The 27,824-nt window shown below is 46.7% G+C and overlaps 1 protein-coding gene across 3 annotated transcripts in view; it reads left to right on the forward strand.

Annotated features, from left to right (window-relative positions):
• Nucleotides 1-17,850, forward strand: part of PLEKHD1 (pleckstrin homology and coiled-coil domain containing D1) — a 30,486-nt gene extending 12,636 nt beyond the window's left edge. For all 3 annotated transcript variants that reach the window (XM_058025910.1, XM_058025908.1, XM_058025909.1), the window contains 11 exons: nt 818-907; nt 1,403-1,479; nt 5,194-5,285; nt 7,413-7,465; nt 8,086-8,180; nt 9,064-9,157; nt 10,420-10,598; nt 11,096-11,228; nt 12,955-13,099; nt 15,075-15,224; nt 15,608-17,850. In XM_058025910.1, the coding sequence (XP_057881893.1) occupies nt 818-907; nt 1,403-1,479; nt 5,194-5,285; nt 7,413-7,465; nt 8,086-8,180; nt 9,064-9,157; nt 10,420-10,598; nt 11,096-11,228; nt 12,955-13,099; nt 15,075-15,224; nt 15,608-15,768 (1,269 nt within the window). In that variant the 3' untranslated portion in view covers nt 15,769-17,850. The remainder of the gene's footprint in view (nt 1-817; nt 908-1,402; nt 1,480-5,193; nt 5,286-7,412; nt 7,466-8,085; nt 8,181-9,063; nt 9,158-10,419; nt 10,599-11,095; nt 11,229-12,954; nt 13,100-15,074; nt 15,225-15,607) is intronic.
• Nucleotides 17,851-27,824: the final 9,974 nt, after the last annotated feature.

The raw sequence follows: 27,824 nt of genomic DNA on the forward strand, positions 1-27,824 counted from the left end.
TCCATGGCCCCAGCAGATGATGAAGAGGTAAGTTCCAGTAAGCCCAAGACATCTCACAGGTTCAGGAAAGCCTCAAAAGAGAGGCTGATGATGATTCAGTGGGCATATGACTTCTATTTTTTTTTTTTTACCTGATAGTAGATATATTCCTTTATTTTCATGATCTAATCAACTAATCATCTGGCTATAAAAATAATGTTGGCAAAGCCAGTGGTAGGGCTGAGAGCTCCATATGGCTCTTGTTTCTAACCTGTACTTGCACTTGGCAGCCCACCTGCCCTCAGCACCTGAGAGCCCTCTGTAGCTCTACTGCCTGGAGCTCCAGGGGACCCTGTGCTCTGAGCTGCTTTTGTCCTCTGTAGTCACTGCAGGCTGATGTAGCCCACGAGCTCCTGAAGGTGCTGATTCCACCCATCCTGGCTGTCACAGCCAGCTGCCTGCCTGCCCCGCACAGCGCTGTGGGGTTTGAGTGCTGTCAGTGACTGCCATGGATGCACAGCCTCTCTCATGATACCACACTGAATCTGCAACATTTGCCCCTCTTGGGAGATCACTTCCTCCTTGATGAAACAGTTTCTGCTTCCATGTTCTAACAGCTTCCCTCCATGCTGAAGGCAGGACTGCCGTCCTTACCCCTTCCAGATACTGGCTGGGGGTTTCCTGGTGGTGATGAGAGTCCCTCTGCTTTGCAGGAATTGTGTGTCTCCCAAGGTAGACAGGGCAGGGGCCAACAAAGTGACTGAAAGTTCAGCTCCTGGTTAGTTGATAGTTATACTTGATTTTTCTGACTGATGAGAGTGCTCTGGTTTATCTCCAGGGTGTCATACCCCTGGGAGGCTGCATTGTGGAGCCCAAAGAAGAGGCCAACATGCCTTATGCCATAAAGATCTCTCATGAAGACTTCCATGTAAGTAGATTCCTTTTCTTCTAAAAACCTCCAAACACCACAGAACAGGTTAATGCTGATGAGCAGAGCTGGACTGGCAGACTTTTCCCTCCCCACCAAGGTATGCCTACCCTCTCTTGACAGACTATCCTGAAGGCAAAGGTGACTTAGAATCCCAAGCCCCCTCAACACAACCAGTAAGGAAACTTGCACTTTCTGACACCAGGTTTTGGGCTACTAGCAGAGCAGTGGACAGATTCTCAGGAGCCCTAGAGCCCATGTTGCCCTGTCAGTGTTATTCCTGCTGTGGCTGTTTGCTGTGTGCACACTTCCCAATGTGTGGTAGGCCTAGGTCGTATTTGCTCCCGTGTGATGCTTCCTGGGGAGGTGGAGGGCTATGGTGGGCTCTCCTCCCACCACAGCTGTGTCCAGTTCATGCCAGGGGTGCACAGAGGTGCATAAGGCACCAGCCTCTCTAATCTGGGTTTTTTTCCCCCCTCCCCTCCCCTCTTCCAGGGTAACATTGTTCTAGCAGCCGAATCAGAGTTTGAGCAGGCTCAGTGGCTGGAGATGCTGCAGGAGTCTGGAAAAGTGTAAGCTCCTTTCTATTCCTTATTTGCTTTGATCTGCTCTGTAGATGTATAAAGGATAAAGAGGAAGAAGCCTGACTAGAAGGGCTATGGGGAGTCAGACAAGCTCCTCAAAACCAGTGATAGCTTTATTTGCCTCCTGGACCCATCCTTACTCTAAAGGGGAGTGCTCTAAAGCTGATGCAAAGCTTCCCACCTTGTAGTGCAGTGTGTCTCTCTGCTCACCACCCCAGGCTGTCATCTGCCAAATGCTGATACACTGAGTTCCATCTGCTACCCCTCTCTCGTGCCTCAGTGATGTGGGAACCCTCCTGGTCCATTTTGTGTGGGAAGCAAGGTTTGCAAGTTTGATGGAAGTGGAGGTCAGACAACCCCTCCATATGAATTTGGGGTAAAGTAAGAGCAGAACAGGCAAAACATGAAGCTAGTGAGCAGCTGCCATGTGGCTCTATGTCCTGCCATGAGCAGGGACCTCAGCAGCACAGTTCTGATCAATAACAGTAATTGTGATGCACTTCTGTGTCTGTGGGGTGTGATTCCTTCTGCCCAGATCTGCAGGTGCCCAGGCCGTGCAGCAGCAGGATTTGGCCTCTCAAAACAGTTTAATTGTGAAATGTGGAGGCAGCCTAAATCCCAGGAGAGGCAGTGTTAGCAAAGCATTTCCAGCCCACCTGCAGGGGTGAGAGAGTTTGATTGCTGTCTGCATTCAGTACTGGTTCACACTCTGCTGAGAATGCTGGACAGAGATTTGCAGTTTGTTGGCCTCCAGCTCTGCAGTCCCCCAGCACCCAGGAGCCTGACAGTGCAATGAACAGCTGTTCTGCAAAGCCAGAGCAGGCTCCTTCTAAATCTCAGCAGATGCAGGAAGAGATAACACTAAAACAGGGATTTGACTTTCCCAAATGAGATATAGAAACTTCCTGGATTTTAGGGCAGAGCCTACCATTCAGCTCTGAGGCTTAAAGCAATGAGCATTTTGCTCTGCCCTTCCTGGCTGCATAACATGTGTGGTCTCTTACCACTGCAGGGACAGAAGCTGTTTAACTTGTAATCCCAGTGTGTGCATGTACACGTGCATGCTAAGGCAATATCTCAGTTAATTTCAATGTTGTGAGGCCCAAAATGTAGATTTGTAATAATGGGAACCTGATGTTACGGTGGATCAGTGCAAGCCAAGCTCTGTGCGAGCTGTTCCCTCTGTGGCAGTGTGTGAGCTGCCACACGAAGCTGGCCCTGAAGATCCTTGGGAGCAGGGGTCCTGTGGGACACAAGACCCAAGGCAGAGATCTGCCATCCCCTGGGCACGAGCAGCCTTGGCCACTGCAGAGGAGAAGTGACAGACACAGAGCAGTTTGGAGATTTTTATTGACTAGCCTAGGTCCACACTTGCCTTTGCCAATGTTTAGATCCACTGCTGCCAAGGGCAATAATTTGGGACCAAGTTCATCTTTCAGGTGTGTATGGGAGGGAAGGAGGAGGGCAGCACAACTCAGGATGGGTGTGCACAAGTAAGCCCTGCACTGCTGCATTTGTCACAGAGCCAGCCTTTTCTCTAGCCCACGCTTTAATATTCCAGCAGTAGCATTTAAAACAGAAGCTACAAGTGGCTGCTATCATACAGCAGACCACCTGCCCCTAGAACTTACATCCTGTGGACTATAAAGTGCTGACTGTCTCCAAAAATTGGCTGTGGGTGCTACCAAGAAAGCTTTCACTGCATTTTACCTAAACAGGTATTCCCAGTGCTGCAGAACTGGAACAGACAGTGATTGAGGTGTATATGTGATGGAGATTCTCTACAGCTTTGGGTTTGGTTTTTTTTTTTCAGGCAAGGGCTTTCTACTTGTCCCATGAGCCTTCCTGGCCCTGTGCTTTCCAATACTTTAAGCAATGTAGCTATTTCTGATGAAAACTCACTTGGCAAGAAATACAAAATAGAAGAAGCTCTTGCTTGCCCCTCAGCTGAGGGTATAGCCTGGTATCTCCCTGTAGCTGTGGTTACACCAGCACTGGTTCCAGCAGATGTAGGAATAAAAGCTTAAATGCTACATGGTGATCCAAGTGCATTTTCAAAGTCACACAGCAGTGGGTGACTTTGCAGCAACCTTTGAGTAATTGACAGGGAAATGTCTTGTTAGTCTGGGAAAGGGAGGGAGCACTGAAAAGGTGACTCTGTAAACAGACACCTTAAAGGCTGCAGATGTTTTGAAACCCTCCATGTAATCATATGATAAACTCTGTCATCCCCCCCCACACCCATCTTGACCTGTTTGCTTCTCTGGGATCAGATTCATCCTGTAACAGGGAATGTTAGTGAGAAAACACATTCACACCCACATATTCTCACTCAAGATGAAGATGTCTACCTGTGGGCAAAACAGCACCTTTTAAATTAGTGTTCTAATTTTCTCTCTACTTTAGAAATAGCCTTATTAGCTGACAAGAAACACATATATCTGCAAAGAGCCTGGGCTGCTGGAGCTGTGAGCTGCCTGGTCCCTGGGGTGGTGTGTGTTTAATTTATTCATCTGGCTTTTATAAGAGACAAAGTACAGCTTGCCTTGAAATCGGAGATTGCCAAATTAACGGTTTCCAAAAAGCTACAATATCAAGTTGTTCACAAAGAGACCTGATACAGGAAGCTTTACAGATATTTAATATTTAGAAGATCCCTTAGGATTTAACAAAGATGGCAGAATTTCTGGGCAACAATTGCTGTTCCTGTATGCACATCTATATAAACATATTGGAATCAATTTTAGGTATGTTTTAATGTTATGCATTTTATATGTGTAGATTTTTTTTCTAATGAAACATGAATGGAGCAGCAAACTCAATTTCTGGTTCTACTTTTGGGTTTTGTGTGTGCTTGTCCTTGATGTTTAATATCTGTACTAAAGCCTAGCCTGTCTGTGAACTCAATCAGTAATGGGTATTTGCTGCACAGGCCCTTTTTTTTAGCTTTGCTTCATAAAGTGTTTAAGAGACCTTGAGATCCTCTGGCCAGTGGCCCTACAATAACACTAGGTGCTCTTTGAATATGCCTGCTGCCTCTAACATTCCCTACTTGCCAGCATCTTGTCTGGCTTTTATCTCTGGCTCTTCATTGTCAGGAAAAAGCACTTGACTCACAGTGCAGGGCCAGACACCAAGTCCTAGTAGCTTACAACTTTAGCAGAGGAGGGTTTGGTTACTTCCAGGATGGATGATGGATACCAGAAAGACCAAAGGTAAAAGGCCAATAAGTGGTCAAAGGCTCAAGGGGAAGAGTGACTCTAACAACAAAATATTGGAAGGGCTGCAGAAGACAATGTTGCTGGCAGTGGGAAGTTACTAGAGTTAAACCTAAAATCTGGTTCTAAAGTCTGTCATTTAAAGGGTTCCAGGTACATCCTGTTGCAGTTGAAGGCTGTGAATGTGCTGGATTGGTCTGGAGAGCCCTCAAAATTAGGTTCAGTATAAAAATCTCCAAAACACTGGGAAAAACATTTGAATAGCTGTGAGGTGTTGATGTACAGCCCATGTATTGAAAAAAAAAAAAATACTGAATGCCAGGGAAATTTTTCCAATTCATTTGTGGAGAAAACTTTTAGAGACTCGTGGTCCCAGCTGATGAGAGTCTGCATGTCTGAATTCCTTGGCAGTTTGCTAGGCTGAGTCCCCTGTCCTAGACCCTTAGCTCTCTCACATTGCCTGCTTTATGTCTGCTCTCCCTAGGACCTGGAAGAATGCCCAGCTAGGGGAAGCCATGATCGAGAGCCTGGAAGCTCAAGGACTACAGCTGGCCAAGGAGAAACAGGAATATTTAGGTAGGAAACTCTTACTTTGAAAAGCAATAGAGGCCAAAATAGTAATTTTGCTTCTCCTGGAGTTGTCACTGTGGTCAAGCCAAGCAGCTATAGGTTTTCTCTGGATGAAGCTTTTGAGCAGTCAGCTGAAATTCAGGTCTGAAGGGAGTCAAAACATGCAAAATTTAAGGTGGGATCTGGACATCTGTGTGGAGTGTAAAGAAGAAACCTGCTTTGCCCACCATGCTGCAGTCCTCCATGGCTCATCTGTACAAACATTTGCCACCCCTGAGAGGTTTGGATGTGCTGGTTTCAGCTGCTCACAGGCAAACAGACAATACCTTTATCTCCCTCAGTTGGACAGGACTGATACTTCTGAGGTTGGTCACAACTTTTCATACATGAGTTTTATTCACCTAGCTGGTGCTTTTTTTGGTCTTACTCAACTTGATCTTTGTGTTTGCTGACGTTGTTCAGTTTGGAAGTGAGAGCATTTACATGGGCTTGTTTGAGGTATCTAATGACAGTGGCTAATTTGCCAGTGCTCTCTCTGTAGACAGTAGAGAAAGAACAGATGAACCTGAAATAATCTAGATATGAAGAAAGGGGATTATGTAATCCAAATCCCCTATTTAGGAACCAGCCTCTGCATGGCCTGATACCTTGTATGCTCTGACTGCCTTGGCAGGTCCAGTTATCTCTTCCCCTTACTGCCTATAGGAACAGCCAAGGGAGAGCAGCTCTTTTAACCCAGATTCCCTCTAAGTTACAGCATTCCTCAGGTCTCAGAGACCTTGTGACCTGGGGGCTGTGGGTCACAAGTGTGGGCCCAGTGACTTGTCTGGAGAGTTATCTGCTTTAAATAAGATAGCAGAAATTTGGGTGCTTCAGGCTGGTGATGCTGTGAGCAGGGGCTCATGCTATCGACTCCTAATTGTCAAGCCACTGGAGGAGTCTTACAGAGCTTTTTGCATTTCTGCAACCACACTGATCAGGGCTGATCTCAGCACATGTAGCAGGGATCATAGCTCAAGTACCAAGGTGTGTTTACTCTGTCCATCTGAACACCATTCACCCATGTGAGGTGATGGATGGGCTCATACATGAGGCAAGCAGGGAGAACTGGTTCCACACTTGACAAAGGAATAACAGGGGATGATGAGAGGAGGACCTGAAGAGACAGAAATGGGAGGAAAATTAGAAACAGGAAAGTCCCATCAAAATATTATTTTGCTACCATCAGAGCAAATGAAAGGGCTTTAAAGACTAAAGAACTCTTTAGTATGATAAAAGAAAAGGTAGTGGAGAAATAGAGGAATACACATTCTGTGTCAAACAGGAGATATTTGGAATATAAAATATGTATCTCACCATGTTCTTTGGTCCATGACAAGAACATTCAGAGCTGATGAATTGTCACAGTTGGCTACTTTCTTATGACATGAACTATTTCTATATAAGTGCTAAGGCTTCTGCTTCATTAGCCTTACCTTCAATGATCTGTGTCCATCCTGTAGTCAAGCATTGAGGTCGGGCACTGTTCCTGGAAGCAGGTCAAGGTTCTCTGGAGGAACACTTAGAGGAATTTCTCAAATCCACACTGAGTTATCTTCCACCCAGCTGGGATCCAAGTTTCACTATCAGACATGGACATTACAGAAGCCCATCAGGTCCAGGGCTTGGGCCCTCCAGGAGGGGCAGCAGAGGGAGGGTGGGAGAGCCTCTGTAATTGCAGTACATCTGTAGGAAAACTGACTGATGCTACATATTGTGTGACTCTCTGCACTCACTTGGCCTTTCTGTGCCTTGTTCCTTATCTGTGAAGCAGAGATAAGAATGTTTTCCTGCCTCAGCTGGAGGATAGTGAAGGATGGTTCATCAAGGCTCTTTAAGAACATTGAGAGGAAATCTTAGAATGAGTACAAAGCAAGATGTTTGTTTAGTTTATTAAGTTATTTGGCAGGAGGGAAGTTTTAGAAAATCCCATTAGTGCCATCTCAGCCTTTGGACCCTCCCAGACAGATACACACAAAGGAATAGGGAATGATGCATTTTCAAGCTTCAAAAAGTCAGTGATTCTTGTTTCTAAATATCCCGAGGATATAAAATGCTTTTCTCTGTGCTTGGACTTTTTTTGTGTGCTTGCAGATAAACTAATGGAAGAAACAGAGGAGCTATGTCTGCAGAGGGAGCAAAAAGAGGTGAGTTCATCACAAGCCAGTTTCCTTCAGCTGCCATGTGGCAGGGCTGGGAGGTTGGGACTTGTTGGAGGCGTGTCAGCGTTCAGGGAGAGAGGCTTGTGGAGGCACAAGAGTCTCCAGCCAATTTCTGGGTCCTGTGGAAGAAGAGAGGAATAAGACCTGTGCCATGAGATGGGTCATGGAGGTATATCCCTGCTCCCTTTCCCTGTTCCTTTCCATGCAGCAGGTTTATCTTTATGACTCCAGGGAGGAAGATCAAATGAAATTCATACTCACTGGATTGAATTACACAAGTGTTATTTGGAAGATTGTGGCAATAAAGTCCATCCAGCATTCCCAGGGAGTTTTGGACCTTCTGTATATGTGTGGCAGAATTGACCTCTGCAGGGAGCATGTCTGAGATTTCCAGGTGCTTGGTAACCTGGCTGGGACTTCTGGATGTCTGAAAATCCTCAGGCAACCTCACATCCTTCAAATTGCCCCTGGACGAAAGTGTGGTGAAGTCAGACACCCTGTAGCTCTACACAGCTTGGGTAAAGCACCATGTTAAAAGCCCCAGGTGCTGTTAGCAGGGAGGCCTCTCCTGACTGTGTACATCACTGTCCTCTCTTTTGGAGCAGGAACTGGAGCGTCTGAACCAGATGCTGGAAGCAGAGAAGCAGCGCTTTGAGGAGGTGGTGCGGGAGCTGCGGCTGGAGCAGGAGGAGATCCGGCGGTACGGCTGCGGGGCAGGGAAGGACACAGCTCCCACATTGGGCAAAAGTACTGCTCTGGTGGTGAATCCAAACAGGCTGGAAACCCACCTGGTTTGTGCATTGACCAAAACAGGAGTGGCTGTGGGCTCTTTACCTGCATTTGCTATTGCTTGTGACCAATAGAGCACAGCTTAGCTTCATTTTGCACTCGGGCCTCCAGCAATTTAATTTCAAAGTGCTGGGATACCCCAGTTTAGTTGGGGTAGCATGGGACAGGTGCAAGAGAAGATTTCAGAGAGGCAATTAGTTCAGCTGACTGAGCAGCTATGTGGGGTCCAGACACTGGATTTGGTTTGCCACCATCAGCTGAATGACGATGGATGTATGATGATGTTGCCTCACCAAGATTAGTTTTGTCATTTTTAAAGTTAACTATGAAAAATATTAGCAGCAAATGTACTTAGAAATAGAAGGATCCGAATGCTTTTCCCCAAGTGTTGAAAGGACATTTTTTACTATCACTCTTTTTTTTTTCTTCTTTTTTTCTCCCTAAGTAATATCTCAGAAAAGCCAGTGTGATTTTTGCAAACAATTTTTGTTCTCACAGTCTCTGCTTAGATGTGATTGCCATGTCTGAGCTCTTTCAGTTGCAACCATGGCTGTGCCCTTGCTGGAGAAGCACAGTAACTCTTGGGTTGGGTTTGATGATCAGGAGGCACAGTGAAGTTCCTGGACACCTGTAGTGTGTCCAAGGCAGGATGTGATGCTTCCTGGCAAACTCCTGGCTCTCCAGGACTGGCTATACCAGCCAATAGTTGCAGGTCCTGCACCAGGAGAGGCACAGCCTGGGCGCAGCCTGTGGGGCTGTTATTGCAATAGCTGTCACCCTTTTTGCTTCTTTAGGGAGCTGGAGCTTACAGCCCGCTCCCTCAAAGGAGTGGAGGAAGAGAAGAAAGAGTTGAGAAGCCTGACAGAGTCCTTACAGAACACCCTGGAGGTGAGTGACTGCTCCTGCCCTGAGTGACAGCATCTGGGCCTGAAAGCACTGCTGTCACACGCCATGAATCCAACATCTGCTAGTGCCAGGGTTGAAGTGCTGTGCAGATGAACAGATTCATTTGGTAGCTGATATGAACACCAAAATCCCCTGCAGAAAAGGATGAGAAATGGCACAGAGCACAACTGGACCAAGACTTTCTCAGCAGTACCAGGTGATATGGTGATGGGACAATGACCAGAGTAAGTTGTAGTTTAGGAGGCTTAGGTGGAACAGTAGGGAGAGAATTTTCCCCAGATGGGCAGGCAGAGAGGCTGAGGAACCTTCATCCTGGACTGTTGTCAGACTATAAACAGCCACAGCTGACCATATCCTGCTGTGCTGCCAGACTGCCTCTGAACAGCAAGCTGGGCAGGAGCCTGCTGGAAAGTCCCTTCCAGCCAGCATGACTGTAAGTCTGATGAGCTTTTTCTTTTTAACTGCATCTCTCTACCTTCTGGTGGAATTTGAAGCAGCAGAGGGGCATTCTTTGTTCACAGAAGGGAGCATGATTCCCAAGGAAATAGTGTACCTGGGAATGTACATGGGAATCTAGGAAACAGAGTCTTGATGTATTAAAATCTTTCCTTACTGGTGGATTTATGGAAAGTATCTTTTCTAAACGTATATTTTTTGTGAAATTTCCACACAATTGGCATTCTGAAGCTGCAAGGTCTTCTTTAATGTTTGTGTCAGATCCTGCAAGTTTGGCCAAAAATCTGTTCCTTTGAGCTCCTCTCCTTGCCTGCAGTTATGACAGAAAGAACTGGAAAGCTATGGAAGTACCACTCTTGCCCTAATTGCACATTGAACACTTCCAGGGCAAACCGTGTGATGTGTCCCATTGCCCACATTTAGAAGTACCACAGAGGGGGTGCCTCCAGTTCCCACTAAGGAGCAAGCAGAGCAGGGAAGGCAAGGAAGCTGCCTGCATCTGTGATGCACTAGAGAAGCACAAGGTTCCAGTCCCTGAGCTGTGTCCTCACTAGCATATCACATCAAAGGGGCCTGCTGGTTCACCCCCTCGTAGCAAAGGCTGTGTTGGAGGCTTGCTCCCCATGAAGCAGGTATGAAATGAAACCCAAATTTTGTTATTCCTGTGTTTACCTGAATGAGGCATGTGGATGCAAGGATGGAGGCACTCAGTAAGGAAGAACCAGGCAGGAACAGGAGCAGAAACATCAGACTTGGCTGATACTCACAATCTCTTGTCCTTCTTCAAGGAGCTCTCCCTGGAAAAACAACAAATGCTGGAGATGCTGGAAGAAAATGAGAGCCAGGTCCCACCTCCAACCAGCCCCAGCAAGGAGCAAAGCCCCATCTGGGGACTGCACTGCAGCCTGCGACAGATTGAAGAGAAGATGCAGCAACTTCTGCAGGAGAAACTCCTGGCAGAGAAAAGGTGAAGTGGGGAAAGAGGACGCTTCTACTCAGGCTTAGTGGTGCTGAAGGATGTGACTGTCTGCTGACTTGCTTTTTGGTTGCCAACACCAGACAAGTCTAGAAGCTTGTCTGGTTCCAATGGCAGGAGTCCAGGTTACAAATCCTTCAAAGCAGACAGAGTGAGGCAGGGCAGCTGAACTTGCACCCAGTTGGGCCTGCTCCTTTCAAACCAGGACTTGTGCATGTACAGGTGTTCATGGCCTGTCCATAAGGAGTGTTTGGTAGTCCTGGGCCTCATCTGGGAGTTGAGAATGTTCCATTCAAGAGCTGTCCAGCTGGCTTTCTCCAGCAATGCCTGTGCTATTGGAACGGAGCGCACAGTGCTCCTGTTAGCATCTCTTTGCTCTGGGCAGTCAGGTAGTTGAGCATGCCCCATCATGACACTGAGCTCCTTTCCTTGCTGTGAGTTGTGCTGGGGTGGGAATGGTCATCTTTGTTTGCTGTGCCATGCACCAGGATGAAGGAGAATGAGGAGCGGTCTCGAGCACTGGAGGAGGAGCGCGAGTTTTACTCTTCCCAGTCGCAGGCGCTGCAGAACTCGCTCTTGGAGCTGACTGCAGAGAAACAGCAGGCAGAGAGAGACCTCAAGGTATCCCCTGCATACGTCACATATTGCTGTCCCTGGGCTCAGAGTGCTTCCATTTCCTCTTTCAACTCATTCTCTATCAAGCCAAACTCTTGGTTTTATTTAGTTGTTCACATTTTGGTCATAAATCTTCATTAGCTGTGCTTCATATTGCCAGCTGTATCCTGGCCTGCATCCAAAGCAGAGTAGCAGGCAGGGCGAGGGAGATGATTCTGTCCCTGTGCTCCACTCTGCTGAGACCCCACCTGCAGTGCTGCATCCAGCTCTGGAAGGACATTGACCTGTTGGAGTGAGCCCAGAGGAGCACCACCAAGGTGCTTGGAGGGCTGGAGCACCTCTCCTGTGAAGACAGGCTGAGACAGCTGGGGCTGTTTGGCCTAGGGAAGAGAAGGCTCTGAGACAGAAACCTTATAGGAGTTTTTACAATGTAGTGATAGGACAGATGAGATTGGCTTCAAACTGAAAGAGGAGAGGTTTAGATTAGGTATTAGAAATAAATTATTTACTGTGAGAGTGGTGAAGAATTGAAACAAGTTGCTCAGAGAAGCTGTGGATATTCCATCCTGGAAGTGTTCAGGACTGGGTTGGTTGGAGCTCTGAGAAACCTGGTCTAGTGAAAATTATCCCTCCCCATGGCCAAGGGGTTGGAATGAGATGATCTTTAAGGTCTCTTCCTACCCAAAGCACTATGATATCATGGTAACACATGAAATTGTCTTATATCTATGTAGTACAACTGTTTCTTTTTGTATCCTGAAGCCTGATTAATCCATTCAGTACAAGTCTTTTAATCTGTTACTGTGAAAACATAACCTATAGATGGAGGGAAGGAAAAAAAGTAAAAGAGGAAAGTAGACACAATCAAGAATAAAGATGATTTCAAATAAATGCTAATATGGTTGTTGCAGAACCGAGCAGACATTTTGTCTCCTCACCTGTGCTCAGAAAAACAAACCTTAAGACTTTTAAATCTTCAGTAACCTCTGCAAGAACTTGGATTCAAAAGCAGAGGAATTCAGCAGAGGGACTAGCCCTACTTTGTAACTGACAGTACAGTAATCTATGCAAAGGTAACTGGACAAATATGGTATTTTATTTAAATCTAAATAATGTAAAGGTTATGTTAATAATTGGCTGTTTGACACTCAAACTCCTTATACAATATTTTGTCCACCCCCTGAGTTATTTTTTCCTGAACCTCCAATATTTTCTTATCTTGTCACCTTCTATCTACTTGGCCAGACTAAAGCTAAATTGACCTAAGCTGTGTAGTCTCTCATTTGCTAAACTAGTACAGTATTTCTAACTCCTCTTGTGTTTTGTTTCTGAAACTAAGCACTGTACATCCCTTTGTGGGAATTGGCTGCCTTTATCTCAAGTCTGTCTCAGCTGGATTGATGTCCTTCTGTTCCTGCTAAGCTGCAAGTATTTGCATTAGCACAAATTCATGTGTTGAAATACCATCTCTGGTTCCATATGGTTTATGCAAGGGGAGGAAAACTGAAAAATGAAGTCAGAGTAAAGTAATATTACTGTAATAATCTGGACTTCAGATTCTGTCTGAAGACATGAGAAATGCCTTTATATTGCCTTTCAATACTTCTAAGGATTTCCATCACTGTTGTCTTTTCATTTTTATCCATGGCAAGTTCCTCACAGACCTTGTGAGTTTCCCAGATGTTTACTGAGAAACAAGCTGTTTTCCAGCAATTCTTATTTTCTTCCTCAGGCTGAAGTGAAGGTACGCATGGATCTGGAGAAGAGGCTGAGAGAGGCTGAGGAAGCCTTGCAGAGCTTGGAGCAAGGCTTAAATTCCCTGAATTGCAACAAGGAGAAAGAGAAGAAGATGAAAGCAGATGTCAGTAACTTGAGAAGTAAGTTAGTTATCCATGTTCTCTACTGATGAGAAAACTCACTAGAGGAAATATTTCTACCTATCTTCCCAGGCACACAAAGAAGATTCCAAATTAGCAAAGCTGCAGATAAATGTGGTCTCCCAACTTCTTGTACCTCCACCACATCTCCCTTTTGAGGAGCCATAATGTGCTATGCAGGTAGTTGGTGTTTTGCCCTCAGAGAAGGTTGAAATTATTCCAGCCTCTCAAAGGAGCATTAAATTATTCCAGCCATCTCTGCTGGGTGGAAGACAAACCTAGAGATGAGCAAATCATCTTGACTTTCCAAAACGTCAAACAGGGAAGCTGTGGCAGAGCTATAAAAACTGACTGCTAACTAGGTCTGAGTTACAAGGAGTCCTCTGATTCCCCTCAAGGCTTTATTTCTCAGCCTTGGCTAAAAGAATAGCACCAGTTTAAGGAGGCCTGTGGTTGCTGTAGCAACGTGCTGGTGGGTGACCCAGCAGGTGAAGTTTGGATCTTTACTCAGAGCTGAATCACAGCATCAGCTCAGCACTACAGATCATGGGTCAGGTGCAGACTGATGCTTCTCACAAGTTATCTCTGTTTCTTTGCCTTTTTCTGATTTTTTGGGCTGGGTCCTTTTGGGCTCTCTTGGGGGGCATTACCCTGGCATTTGGCTTGAGTCAGGCTTAGGAACTGACATAAGCAGCTTCAATTGAGTCAAATCTGGCTTGTTTTTCATGCCCTGCAAGTTATAGTGCAGGAAGAAGGGTCTATTAAGGTGCTAGGTGTGTACAGTTAAGGCTTCATTTCAGTGAAGGGTGGATGTACTGGACCAATATAGAAAAGTCAAAAAGTCCTGTGGTATTCTGAACACTGTTAGGTAAACAGGGAAAAATAAACGTATAGATAGTTTTATATCTATTCACATACTTATAATTTATATATATTTAAATTTTAAAAGTATTATTCAGTAATTTCTACATAAGATTTCTAAATGGATAAAAACAGTCATGATTCTGAACTTCATGCCACTGGCTCAGGGCCATGGTAAGAAAACAGAGCGGAAGTGGATGTGTTGAGCTCAGCGTTCAAGTGGAGCTTCACACGGCATACATGAGTAACTGGTGCTGAATGTCTCCTGATATTTCCAACCTTAGATTTTGGGAGATGTTTTATTCAAAAGAGTAAAAGTGTACTGATGGGCAGAGCACTAGAGAAAACAAGGGACCAGCAATGTTTCCCATAACGTTAGTCCCAGCACAGATTGCCTCAGTCCTTCCAAGTGGTTCCTGCAGTTCTGCATGCCCGTTATAGAAGAGTTGGGGCACATTAGCACATGATGCTTTTGAACAGCAATGGACCAGCAACAGGCAGGAGGACAGCAAGACTGGAATGGCAGAACAGACACTGCTCAGACCATAAGAGGGGAAATGGGGCAGGAAAAGCAGTTTGTGTGGCAGATCAGGGCAGAATAACGTCAGAGTTTGCGCATAGGGCTTTCCTTGGAGCCCATAATATACGTAACTATGCCCTAGTATTTGCTATGCTACTAAGAAATCCCTTACCATGTGTGCCCGTGCTGCTGTTGCCAACACTTGCCAACACCTTCCTTTTCCAGTTAGTCCTGACTGGTTTTAGAAGTCCTTCAAAGAAAGTATAAAGAGCAAGGCTTCAGAGTTGAGAACTTCTATCACAGTATAAAAGGCTTTTGGCAGTTGAGTCATGAGCAGTTGTGAGAATTACTGATGTGGAATGGATGACTGGAGTTCTTTCTAAATTTGAGTATGCATTTGTTAGGAACTGGAGGGTTTTGTCACTTTGAAAATGAACATTTGCAAATGTTCTTCCTGATGATATTCTGGAGCTCTATGGATTGTTGTTCATGAAGGTCATCATTACCTGGCTCAGCCTGTCAATGAGTGCAGTCCCTTGTGACTGGTTCATTGCTTGGGGTGTCTGCCCCATCACAGTGGTGTTCTCTTCCCAGAGTTCTTTGAAGAGTGCATCCGCAATGCTGAGCTGGAGGCCAAGATGCCCGTGATCATGAAGAACTCCGTGTACATCCACAAGGCTGCCACTCGCCGCATAAAGAGCTGCCGCTTCCGCTGCCGGAGAGCCAGCGCCTCCTGGAATGACAGTGGGTGTCATCTCCTGCAGGAGCAGATAGGTGCCCAGGGGGCTGGCAGAGCAGTCACGTCTGCAAATGTTGTTTCTATTTTATGTTCCTTAGCAGCGGAATGGAGCCATGGTGCTACTTGGAGCTTCCTTTCCCAGAGAGCAGGCACTGAGCCTGTGTACTTGTTGCCCCTTTCTTTATATATTTTGAAAGCTAAACTTCTGTGATTGTCTTGGGCCCCTAAAAAAAACGTACTTAAATATGACTTCATCAGAATGCCTAATCACAGACTGGGTTAGGCTCAGTCATGCTGGTCACATGGCTCGTGAGCTCTAGTGAAGCTTTATCTTCAGTTTGTGTCCCTAGTGGAGAGTGCTTACCTTTCTGTCCTGTTCTTGTTTCAGTGAAACAGTCCCAGTCCTTCATCTTCTCACCTGCAGAAGCTGAAAATATTGAAGAGCTGAAAGAAGCAGCCAAAAGACTGAGCCGGGACCAGCGCTTTAGGAAAACTATCTATCAAATCATGAGGTCACAAAAGGATTCTGCTTCAGGGGACAAAAAGTGACTCTTTTTGGGAGGGGGCTTCTGAGAGTAACCTGCCATTCAGCTCTGCAAAAGTACAGCCTTGGGCACTAGGCTCAGAAGGGAGATGTGGCATTTGGTGGGCAAGGTGGGGGAGAGTTGTGTGTAGGGAATCCCTTGAGTTACTGGCTTTGCTTTAGTTTGAGTGCTCCCTGCAGCCTGGCAGACCTTCTCTGCTGATCTCTCCAAACCCGTTTGCTTCAGCTGCTTACGCTAAGCCATGTTTGGCCAAGATGCCACAGTCGGTGTTCAAGTGAACCAGAGACCATAGCTTAGGAAGTGCCTCTCCTTTCCTTTCCTTCCCTGTCTAGTCTGTCTGCCAAACACAAGTGCTTCTGAGGAAACCTTTAGCAGCCTATGTTCCAGATATATAATCTCCTCAACTGAGCACAGCTCACCCTGTTCTGCCTGATCCCCTCCAGGAGCTGCACACCCTCAGTAAATCAGCACTTCGGTGGGGCACATGTCCTGAAGACTGCAGCAGTCCCAGCCTCCCAAGCACAGGCAAAAGTATCAAACACAGGGCCAAACTTTTTGTCTTGATGCTACATAATTTCAAGCAAACAGCAACAACACAAGGTGAAGACAACAGGATGATGCTGTGGATTTGGGTCCAAGGAGGATCATGTACAGAGAAGAGCTTATAGGTAACTCAATGGCATCCATGCAAGCTGGAGGGAGGATTCTGTTGTGTTGATGGTGGGCAGAACATTCCAGGGCCACCTTTGCACATTTTTTTGCACTGGGACATCTAGCTGTGTCAGAACTAGGGAATGTATTAGCTCTTGGCTATCTGTTCCTCAGTGTGAAGAAGCCTTTGACTCAGTTTTGACGGCTTCCTCAACACCTCTGTGAGGTGAGTTGGAGGGCAGGAGGGTGAAGATTGTCCAGCAACAAAACCCACTGCCACTTCAGGCAAGCTGCAAGGGCTGTGGAAGAGGAGTCCAGGAGAGGAGTCACTTTGTTGTGGAACCCCTTGCAGCCTCCCCCACCTATTTTAAGCAAGCAGTTGGCTAATAATTACCCATGCTGTAGAAGCAGCACTGCCTGGTGCTTACAGACCACAGGATAAGCATGCTCAGAGGGACACCCTGTTTTCTCCTGCCTATTAATTGGGAAATTAAGAAATAGACAATACAAAGGTGAATAAAGTAAGCAGCAGAAGTACAGTTAGGGGTTAGGGGGTGATAAAGTACAGATTTACTGTACCTTTCCTGGCATCAGGACCCCTGGGTATTATGTATGTCCAGTGACACACAGGTGGTTGCTTGCTACTGTCCCATCCAGACTGTGACAGTGTCCACTTATAGCCTTTGGCTTCTGGCCACTTACATAATTCCCTACCAATTTAGTGTTGTTCCTAGGGAGAAGTCAAGGATGAGGCTGGGAAGCAAGCCTTGGCTTACCAGCCAGAGGAGAGTGGTTAAAGCTGGGTAGAGGAACATCCTGTGACAATGTGATGCTCCTGGATGGAATCACTCTAGTGTGACCAGAGGAAAAGCTTTGAAAACACAGCCTGTACTTCCCATTTCAGTCAGTTACTGACTAGTGTCCTTCTGCCAGGCATTGGGAGGTTTCATCCAATCAGAAGGTCCAGCTCTGAAGGAGGATGTTTTTGTGATAATAGGTGATACGGTAGGAGAAGATTGTTTCCATCCTTCCTTAGCGTACCTGATCCTTCTGTGCTTTATCTACTTGTGTTTATATGCTAGAGAGCCACAAATGAATTCTTGCTCCTACAAGGCTGAAGGGCTGTGATAAAGAAGCAATACAGAAATATTTTTTTTTTCCTTGATGCTGCTCCCAGATAATCTCTAGCTATTTTCCAGTTACAAGGTCTATATTAGGTGATGCTGGAAGGAACAGAATAAAGGATAGCTAGGGAATGCATCTGTAATTCAGGCAGGTAGAAAAATCACCCTGTGGCCTGTGAATACAGCATTTTTGTTTTATTACCATCAAAGCCACAATCTCTGATTCTTCAGAAGTATTGTATGCAGGAGGTAGTCACATCAGGTCTTCCTTTACTGTGCATATTGACAGCAATAAGTAAATAAAAGTTATGCTGACACTAGAATGAATTCCTGTGTGTTCTTGATACACTGTCACCAAAATGATGTTAAATTGTCTCTGCAGGAGTTCAAACAAATCATTGTGACACTCTCATTTACTGCCAGTGCAGTTCCTCTGCTTCACTGGGTTGCTGTGTTACGTGCTTAACATCACCTCTCAGAAGGATTGGCCGTATGTGAAAATCTTTCACCCTTGCTACCCCCTTTTAAATTGTGTATAAAGTTAAAGCAGACTGTATCACATCTGAAGTAGAAAGCTCCCACTTGCTTACCTGAAGTCAGTGAACAGCTCTGTATGTACCCAGCAAGATGTGCCCTGAGCCACCTGTGAGGAGGTGCTTTCCATCAGTCATTCCCTGCTGCACAGGAATCTACTCCCCTGTAATCTCCCTGGCAGAGCCAGCACGGAGCTGCCTCTGTGCACCACAGCATCTAAATTAAGTGACTGTCTCCTTTCAAAGGACACAGAAATGACTGATTCCAATGTTCTCTGTGTATTTTTAACACAATGCAGTAACAGGAAGATGGCTTAGGAAGCTCCCCTCTGTTCAAACGACCTCCACCAGTAATCCTAGGCTGCTTTCTTCTGCTGGGAAAACTGGGAAGGGGGTAATGACTTCCTCCAATGAGAAGAGTTCTCTAACTTGTTCTCTTGTGTCTGAGGATAGAAGAAAATACAGGATGGTTTGCACCTTTAAGATTTCACTTCAGGAGTTGCAGAACACCTACACTGGCTCTGAAAAGCCTGTGGCCATTCTTCACCACCTCCACCTTCTGTGCAACACCTGGGAACTTTTCTCTCTGAAGATGCTCCCTGTTGTTCCTGTCAGAAACACTGCCAAGTGTGAAGCCTGCTGATTTCCTCTGCATTTTCCTGGCTACTTTTCACAGTGTGAAGGATGGATCCTGTTAAAAGTTCAATTAACTGATTTAAGAGTTAACTTCATCCTCCTTGTAAGATGCACAGGCTGTTTCAGTCCCTAGTGAAGAAGAGTGGTTCCTGCTGGAGTGCCCACCGCCCCAAGGCTTTGCTCTTGCACAGAAGTTAATGTCAGAGAAAGAAAGGCAGCCCTAGCCCTGTTGCCCCCAGTCTGTGCTTCTTCTAAAGCAGAGAAAGTGGATAAGAAATGGAAATTGCCCTTGGGGTCAGAAGTGGATAATGAAGGATAAATGGTTGCTGGTGCATGTTACGCATTGCTGTGCATGGCACACAAGTGACATAAGCTGGTAGCAATTTTTAGTGACAAAGCATGGCTTTTTTTTAGCTCCAGATAGTAGGCAGCCTTTCTGCTTAGGACTTAGTGTAATATTAGTGTATCTCTATGGAAATAAGATGATAGATTTCCATAGGAATAGTCTGTTTTGAATGTTTTCAATGCTGTCACTTTTTGTGGTTGTTAGAGGGACAGAAGCTGGCTCATGTTGTACCCAGTGAGGAGAGGTTTGCTCCCAGGAAAGTGGCCCATGTTCTGAAAGTCTTGTCCAAGGCAGGGGCTTGCCTGGACTCCCAGTGCTTCTTGGTGCTGGTGTGCCTATGAAGGATGCATTAATTCTGGCATCTTCTTCCTTGTGCACAAGGACAACTCTGCAGTTTTTTGCCCAGTCTGTGTATGATTTTTTTACCTACCTAGTCCAAGCATGGATTTGAATGGGTGAAATGACCAAGCAAGAGGAATTGATCTAATGAATCACCTGAGAGCTGGGTCTGAGGTGGCCTGTTGGGGTGACAGTCACCACGAGTTCAGCCACTATGTGTGGTTTGTTGAACAAACCAGTGCAGTGTGTTTCTGTGTACTGAGATAACATCCCCTTTTCTGTATTAAGTAACACTTACTTCTTACTGCAGGCTTATCTCCCCAGCCAGAATGCAGAAAGATCCAACTGAGTACTCAGGTCTGTGAGTCCTTCCTGCTCTTTGCAGGATACAGTGCAGTGCCTGAACCAACATTCAGATTTTGGATTTTTTTCAGTATTGGCAGATATGGCACTTCAAAGGAAGAAAAATTATAAAGGGCATTTTGTGGGGGTAACAAAGGCACCTTTGCTAACTCAGAGCTATTGCAATAAATAACTCAGCAGGGTCATGTGCTCTTCTTTTGCTGTATCCTGAAAAGTGCAAACCTTGCATTGCTTAAATTACTAAGTGAACTCTGCTTACCCTTGAGTTCTTCTTGACTGCCCCCCTGCCTCAGACCTCTCTGTGGAAACCACCCAAGAGTGGCAGGATATGTACTCTTCTAGAGCTGCTCTTGTCGTTGGTTTTTTCATCATTAATTCTGGGGTGGGAGAGAGCTCCCTGTTCCTCCACACATCAGTGGCTGCCCACAGAAGGTACAGCCCCTGCCTCTCCAACATGAGGAAAACAGGTTCTGTTTTTTGTTGTGAGGTTTTATATCCAAGTTCTGCAAATTAATATTTTTGACATCACCATGTTAATAAGGGGGTTTGGAAACAAGCTCTTTGTGGTGGGTGTGAGCAAACTGACTCCCTGCAATGGAATTAGGCCCTGTTCAAAAGAGGTTCTGACTCTCAGCCTTGATGGAATAAGGCTGGAGGCTTGTGCCAGTCACTGCTGAAAGCACAGCCATGACCAGGGTGATAGCATGTTTGGCAGAACTCTGTCTTTGGGACAGCTCACAGGGCATTCGAGGTCCCTGGGTGGCAGAGATGGGCTGTGCTTTTAGGTGCTACCAGCAATAAAAATTACATAGCAAGAGGATGAGAACGCTGTGGCTTTTGTAGCAGAGGAGCAGGCTTTTAATGCAAAGATTGCCAGAGATTGATTGGATTGTAACTCGCTTGGGAGTGGCCACTGTTTTAATTTCTCCTTTCCTTTCCTGATTGTGCCAAAGGCACACCACATGCTTATCGCAGGCAACGGGAGCTCGTTGGAGGCTCCAAGAGGAAGGAGATTGAGAGGTAGGAGTGCAGGAGGTGTGACTAAAAGCTGGAGCACTGCTGACAGTTGACAGTTGCTGTGCTTCAAAAACAAACCGTGTGCTTTGGCAAACACATTTCAATAACCTGAAGACGGCTGTTCAATTTCCCAGCAAGCAAAAAGCTTACTGAATCCAACCAAGGAGTCCAGCCCCAGGTGCTCAGAGAAAAGGAGTCTGCAGCTCAGGCCCTTCTCCCCTCTCCCCAGTTTACATGAGGCATGCCCTGCGATGCAGGAATATGATCCCTGTGATTCAGGGACACGCTTAGTGTTATGCTTTGTGGGTAGCTGTGTTTACACAGAGGCTGCTCAGGGCAGCTGAAAAGGTGCTGGAAAGCTTTTGGATATCTAAACATGTACTGGAAGGTATTGGAAATTCCCGTAACTCTCGAGGGATTTGGATGTTCAGAAACTCCTCAGGCCTGGAGCAGCCCTCTAGATTCCTCTCTGATCAAGTGTGTGGTACTTCAGAGAGATGCTGCAACCCACAAAGGGATGTGGGGAATGGCAGTGAAGGCTGCTTTTCCTTCTTCTCCTAAATTTCTCTTGCAGTGGTTTTCTCCCTCACACAAATACAGATCAAGTGTGGTTTAATGTGGAACTTATTTTAGATTAAGAGAAGAAATGTGCAGGCTGAGCTATATTTCCTGCCTGTGTAGGGGGAACGTGGGCTCCAAAATGAGGACAGAAAATTCTCAGCCATTCAAAGGTATCACAGATGGGTAAAATAATTGTGCTTATCACATATATCAAGCTTGGATAAGGGAGAGTGGTGGGATACACTCTATTTGAAGCTTGAAGTCTTGCAGTAAGGGAGAATGAATTTGTTTGGTGAAGGAAATGTTTTAGTCCCTTGCCCTGGCTGATACTGAAGGAACTAGAAGAGAACATGCACACTTAGTCCACTTGAGCATGTGGCTGGCTCCTGGTGCTGGCATGGAATTAGTTTTGATGGCTGCTAGCTGCACAGAAAATCCCTCCAGCTGTGACCAGCTGCTGCTGAGTTGTAGCCTCGCTCAGAAACAGTGGTGGTGGTTGTGGATCCAGGGAGCACCCTCAGACCTGGATGCCCCAAAGGGTGTTCATGATACCTCTCCTGACACACTCACAGCTCCTCCATGTCATGGGAGCCTTTGGCTTCCCCTTGCAAGTGGGCATGAGCGCAGCATGCAGCTCTGCTGCCCCCCAGGAGCAGAGAGCCCCATGGCCACAGCTTGAGCTGCTCCTGCCTGCTGGATCCCAGCACACCGAGGCACACCTTGCACAATGGAAGGAAGCAGTTTAGTGAGCCAGCCTTAGGAGAGGCCACTGGGAGCAGGGGTGGGAGCTATTCTATTCCCTTCTGGAAGGGAGAAGAGCATCTCCTGATCCTGGCCCCCATAGTGCTCTGCTGGGAGCTCCTGGTTCAGCTCCTAAGTGCAGCCTGGCTGTCAGGGGAGATGTGTGTGGGCTGTGCCTCATTCCCGGACCAGGGAACCAGAGAAGGGCAAGAAAGAACTGTTGCTTTCCGTGTGAATGGGAAAGAAAGATCTGTCCTACCAGGGAAGCAAAGAATGGCTGTTGTGGGTAGAACTCTGCAAAGGAGTGAAGTGTTCTGAAGACAGGAGGAAGCAGACCTGAAATACACTTCTGGGCCTTGGTTCTGGTGCACTGCCCATAGCTGGAGTTTCCATCCTGTCTGTGCTTGAAGAGGATCACAGATCTAGCAAACAGATACTGCTTTACGCAGTGAGTATGCACCCTGCCCTGTCCATCCAGCTCTCCCTAGCTTTGAACAGGATTGCAAGCTGGCTGATCCTCACCTTCCCCTCCAGGCTGCTCCCTCAGCTTTCTGTTTACTCTTCTTTGCTTAACTGGAGCCATCTCCCCAAGGGGGAGATTAGCCTCACCCTGGTGGGGTTTGCAGCACCCAGGAGCAGTGGGAGGACAGTTCTGCCATGGTGGGGATGGGGGGGCTGCTCTCTTTGGAGTGCAAAGGAGGTGAGACACGCCCTCATAGCTGCTCATGCTTTTTTCATAACACTGGCTTCCTGTCTAGAAATATTATTCATCCTGATCCAAAGTCCTTCCGACTTGAGCATTTCATGTAGAAAATGCACAGCGATGGGCAGTGAACACCCCGGGCTCTTAACCAGGCACCTTCCCTCCCTGCTTCACGGGCCACATGTGGGCACAGAGCTGGGCAGGGTGGTGCTGGGTGTCCCCTCACCTGGGACATGCAGAGTGAGCCAGTTTGGAGTCCTTGTGCCAGGTCCTGTCCCAGTGTGTTTCACAGGGGCGAGGGGCAGGCAGAGGAACCAGTCCCCTCCACTGGACTTTCACTCAGAGGAGTTTGTCATCTATTCAAAGAAATATTTCATAATCAGTTTTTTTTTTTAAATTTTTTTATTATTTTCCCTGAAAATAATTTATTCAAAAGTAATTTCTGTTTTTTCCTCAGAGGCAGAGAGCAGACCAGAACGTTTTACCTTCAGATGAAGCCTGGTGTGCTTTGCACCTGAAGGTGGCTGTGTCTCTGCTGTAGCTGCGCTGCCAGACCCACAGAGAAGGCTGTGTGTGGGCAAGCAGCCCTGGCAAGGACAGCAGCCTGTTAATCCTGCATTAGAGACACGTCTGTGCCTCCACTCTGCAGCTGCCAGGTCAGCTGTGCCTTCAGCTTTTCCAAGTCTTTCAGCAGCCTGCTAAAGACAGGCAGGTGAGCACCTTCCCAGGTGCCCTGGGTGAGGGTCAGTGGGGGCAGCTCCCTGTGGTCAGGGCTGGGCAGGCAGCCTGTCCCTGGCAGGGGCTGGGCACGAGGCTCGGGGATAACGTGGTTTCTGAAGTAAGCACGTAGAAAGCCTGATGTGCCCTTTTCCTTGCTGCTGCTTTTCCCTGGAAAAGCAGTCTCAAATCACAAGGGCTATAAAACTAGTGCATTTTCTAGCTCTAGCATCGTGTAAATAAGTCAGGTCAGACAGCTGGTGTGCCAGAAATTTCCTCAACATTTTCCTATCTGCATGATTTAACAGACTGCAGCTATATCCTATGAGCCATGGAAAGACATCCCTCTTACATTCACCAGGGATTTTTTAAGTGTCTCTGAATGTCACTGAAATAATTTCCTTGGAAGAGATGGCATGTGTGTCCCAGACAATGGGCTTAAGGAGAAAATGGAGGGATGGAGCTGCTGACTTCTTGTAGCTGCAGTGCAGTAAGGGAGAGGTGGTGTTATAAGGAAAGACTTTCTGGTTTAAGGCTCTGAATTAATTTGAATTGCTTTGCAGAATAATGGCCTTGCACTTACTACTGCTGTAATGGGATAGCCAGAGAATCAGCAGCTGTGGCTGCCTCTGCAGCAGGAGACATCAATTATGGAAGAAGGAGGCTGTGCTGTATCAGGTCAGAAGACAGTAGGACAGACAGGACTATATTCAGCTCTTTCTCTACCTGTCTGTGTGATGTTTGCCATGGCAGGGTGTGAGTTCCCAAGGTAGCATGAAATGAATCCTGTCTCCTTTCTAAGGAGAAATGGGTGAATATTTGCCATCCCCACAGCCCTGATAGCACAGCCTGCCATGTTATGAATGCTAGTTACAGTAGTAAAGCCATGACTTCAGCTCATGTTCTGGAGGCAGTGTGTAGAGAAATGTGAATTGTACAGAAGTGGGATGTGGGTACTTATCTTTAGATAGACAGCTGTGCCAAGGACAAATCAGATTTTACTTTATGGAATCTCCTTTCTCCTTAATCTTCAGAGATTTATTGAAAACAGCCTCTAATCTCTTCTGTTTGCCACAGACAAGTATGTTTTGCCTAGTTACCATGAGGTAAATTTAGTGCCTTTCTTAATCTATGGCAAAAAAGGCTTGGAAGCAGGATGTGTGGCATGTCATCTCTGGCATCCATTGGGGATTTCTCCAGCTGCATTTACTGCTGCCTGGAGCAGCACATTCCTGCACACAGCCAGCACAGACCCTGCAGGAAGGAGGCATTGAGGAGTACAGGGGCTGGCAGGCCTGGCTGTGCACTGAGAGCCAGAGGCAGAGGAGCTCCCAGGGGAAACCTGGCAAACCCAGCTGGCAGTGCCTGAGCAGGAAAGGCTAAATTTAATTACATACATTTTCCAAGTATTATTTGTATCTAAACATATATGGACCATTTTTGGGGGAAGATGAATTGTTATCCAGGCTAGGTGCTGTAACCTTTGGAGGCTGAAGGTTGGTGAATCCTCTGGAAGAGATGGTCCTGTTTTTGGTGGCCATGCTATCATCTGGAGCACGGTAGAAAGGTAGAGAAGTCATGATTAAAGTCTGCTGGTAGGGAGGAGGTAAAACTTAATAAAATGGAGAAACTGGTAAGTAGAGGTGCCAGGCTGGAGCTCCATGGGAGGAGAAAGCAGCTCATGCCATTCCCCAGCTGGCCTGGTGAACCTCTGCAGCCATTTCCCTTTTGGGGGAGCACCTTGTAGTTTGGTCAGAACAAGCTCTGGGTTGCATACCCAGCTGCATTTCACAGCCACATCCCTGTGGAGAGATGTGCACACACAGGACAGCCAGAGCAGTGCTTGATTTCCAGGTGGTTTCCCTTTCTCTCACATGTTTTAGAAGAGAAATGTGTTTTTTCTGAAGGGGTTGTGCAGCTTTCTGCTATGGACAAAGAGATATTGAGGCTTGGATTGTGCTTTCTGCAGATCCTGGGGCTGCAGGGACAGTGGCCATGGGAGAGACACTGAGGAGAGGGCCCCTGGCAGACTGTAAGGTAGATGGCTCTCGGTGCATGTGCCCCTGTCTCTGCTCTCGAGAGTCACTTAATGGAAGGAGATTTTTTGTTTTCCTAATTAAGAACAATACAGAAGACACATGATGTCAATTTCCCCAAAGGCACAGAGAAATGCAGGTGGGAAAGTGAGGGGAGCCAAGGAGCAGCAGTTGAGTGGAAAATCTAAAGCTTTATTGGTGGTCTGTTTTCCACAGAGCGCTGTGGGATGCTCTCTCCTTTGCCTGAGATAAGAGATGGAGAAAAGGGACTTTTATTTGCAGCTAGCTCATGCAGTTCCCTTGCACAGCAGCAGGTGATTTACTCTGCCTGTGTCTCTGCTGTGCCTCAGCTGTTAGGGTGGATGTGGGTGTATGGGAAGGGCTCTGATATCTGTGCCCTGTCCCAGGAGGATGAACAGCATGCACATAACCTCAGTGAGCTCTTTGGAGGATCCACCAAGCTTAATAGAGAAAGACATCTCAGACACAACCAGGCCTTTCATGTCCTGAGCTAAAATAACAAAAAACATTTTTATTTTTGATTTATAGCTGAAGAACAGTGAAATTTGCTGAGATGTGTTAACCTTGTGCTTTAAAGTGGGAACTGCTTCTCTCACATTCCACTCCAGTGCTGGAGGAAGCATCTCCTGGTGGGAAGATGGAGAAGAGCAGTGCCCCTGGCTGCAGCGTGGCCCTTGCTGTTCACAGGTAAGGCACACAGACTTGGCAGGGTGTGAATGTTTCACAGACAAATGGTAACAACCAGGGCCTTCAGGGAGCAGCTGGACTGCAAAAGGCAAGATGTACTGAGGGAGGTGAGAAAATGTCATTTGACTGCTTAGCTGTTTTTGAAAGGCACAACAAGGAAGATTTAGCACACGTGTAATTTCAACCAGAGTCTTCAGGACCTAGACTCTTGTAGAGATGAGGATTCCTCCTCTGGAGTAGTATGTGACTCATGTATGTGACCAGGAGGAAGTCACCTGGAGAGCTGCAAGCTCTTTGTTTTACCCAGCTTTGGGTAGAGAGCCTCATCCTCCCAGCCTGTTTCTGTAATCTCAGTTTACAGCTTTCCCTGCTATGAAAAGACACCACTCTTGGCAGTGACCAGGGCAGAAGACCATGGCTTATCCTGCCTGGCTGTGTGCAGAGGGTCCTGAGGCACTCACAGCAATGCTGTGGGAGCTGGTGCCCTCTGCTAGTGCCTACTAAGAACCTCACTTTGTAGCTTTCTGTGTTTTCCTCACTCTTACGGTGGCAGCAGACCTGGGCTCTCTATATTTCAGTGTCCAATGAAGAACTTTCCCTCCATAGGTGTGAGTTGCCCTCTCACAGCCCACAGCTGGCAGGCCCTGCAGCTCTGCCCTAACAGACCAGCTTACATGGGAAAAGGACTTCCCACCTTCTGCTGAAACTGATGTGTAGAATCTCTGTCCTCTGAAACTGTATTTCTAGATATGTATGTTTCCCCCAAGGTCACTTCCATTTTGGCCCAGCCTTAGTGCTCAGTTAGTTCTTCAGTCTCTTTAGTACACAGTGCCAAAAACATCTAGCCATCAAAACCTCTTGCTCTCAGAGGGACAGGTTTGGAATAAGAGGTGTTTGAGAGAGGGGGGAATGTATGTACCCAAAAATGAATACCATTTTTGCTGTGTTTATCTTCCCCTGACACCAGAAGACATTTTGGGGCAGGTGAGAAGAGTCATGCTGCACTTCCACAACATCTTAGCAGCACTATTCCCCAGAAACAGCAATAAAACTGTGGCCTGTGGGCTGGCAGTGACAGTTCAGCTCCTCATTTTGTTCCAAGCCCTGGCTGCGTTATCTGTCAGGAAGATAATTCCTTGACCTTGTGGTCAGGGGATGAGTGCTTTGCTTAGTGATTAAGCCACTGCAGTAGATAACATGCTGTGTTTAATCCCTTTGGTAGCTGGTCCTGGAGGGGGGCAGGAGGGGCTGCAAAAATACAGTGGCTTGCAATAGGTCTGGAGACTTCAGAAACGGTGGCAACAATGCAGAAACTGTGGCTGTATGTGCCCATCCTCCTAAGTTAATTTGGGGGCAGGCTGGAAAACAACCAGCCTATCTAGGGCACTATTTTGTCCAGTGGTAGAGCCATATGGTGCAAAAAGCCCACAGTCGTCTGAGGGCTTAGGCATGTCAGAAATCAGGGAGTCCCTCTGCGTACTGATCCTGTCTGCTAGCTGGCACATATAAAAAGAAGGTTTATAATTATTTTCCCCTGCTGATGGGGGAAGGGACTCCTGAATAAACAGCTAATCCTGCTGATTTG

The sequence above is a fragment of the Melospiza georgiana genome, chromosome 6, assembly GCF_028018845.1.
Source record: "Melospiza georgiana isolate bMelGeo1 chromosome 6, bMelGeo1.pri, whole genome shotgun sequence".
NCBI lineage: Eukaryota > Metazoa > Chordata > Aves > Passeriformes > Passerellidae > Melospiza > Melospiza georgiana.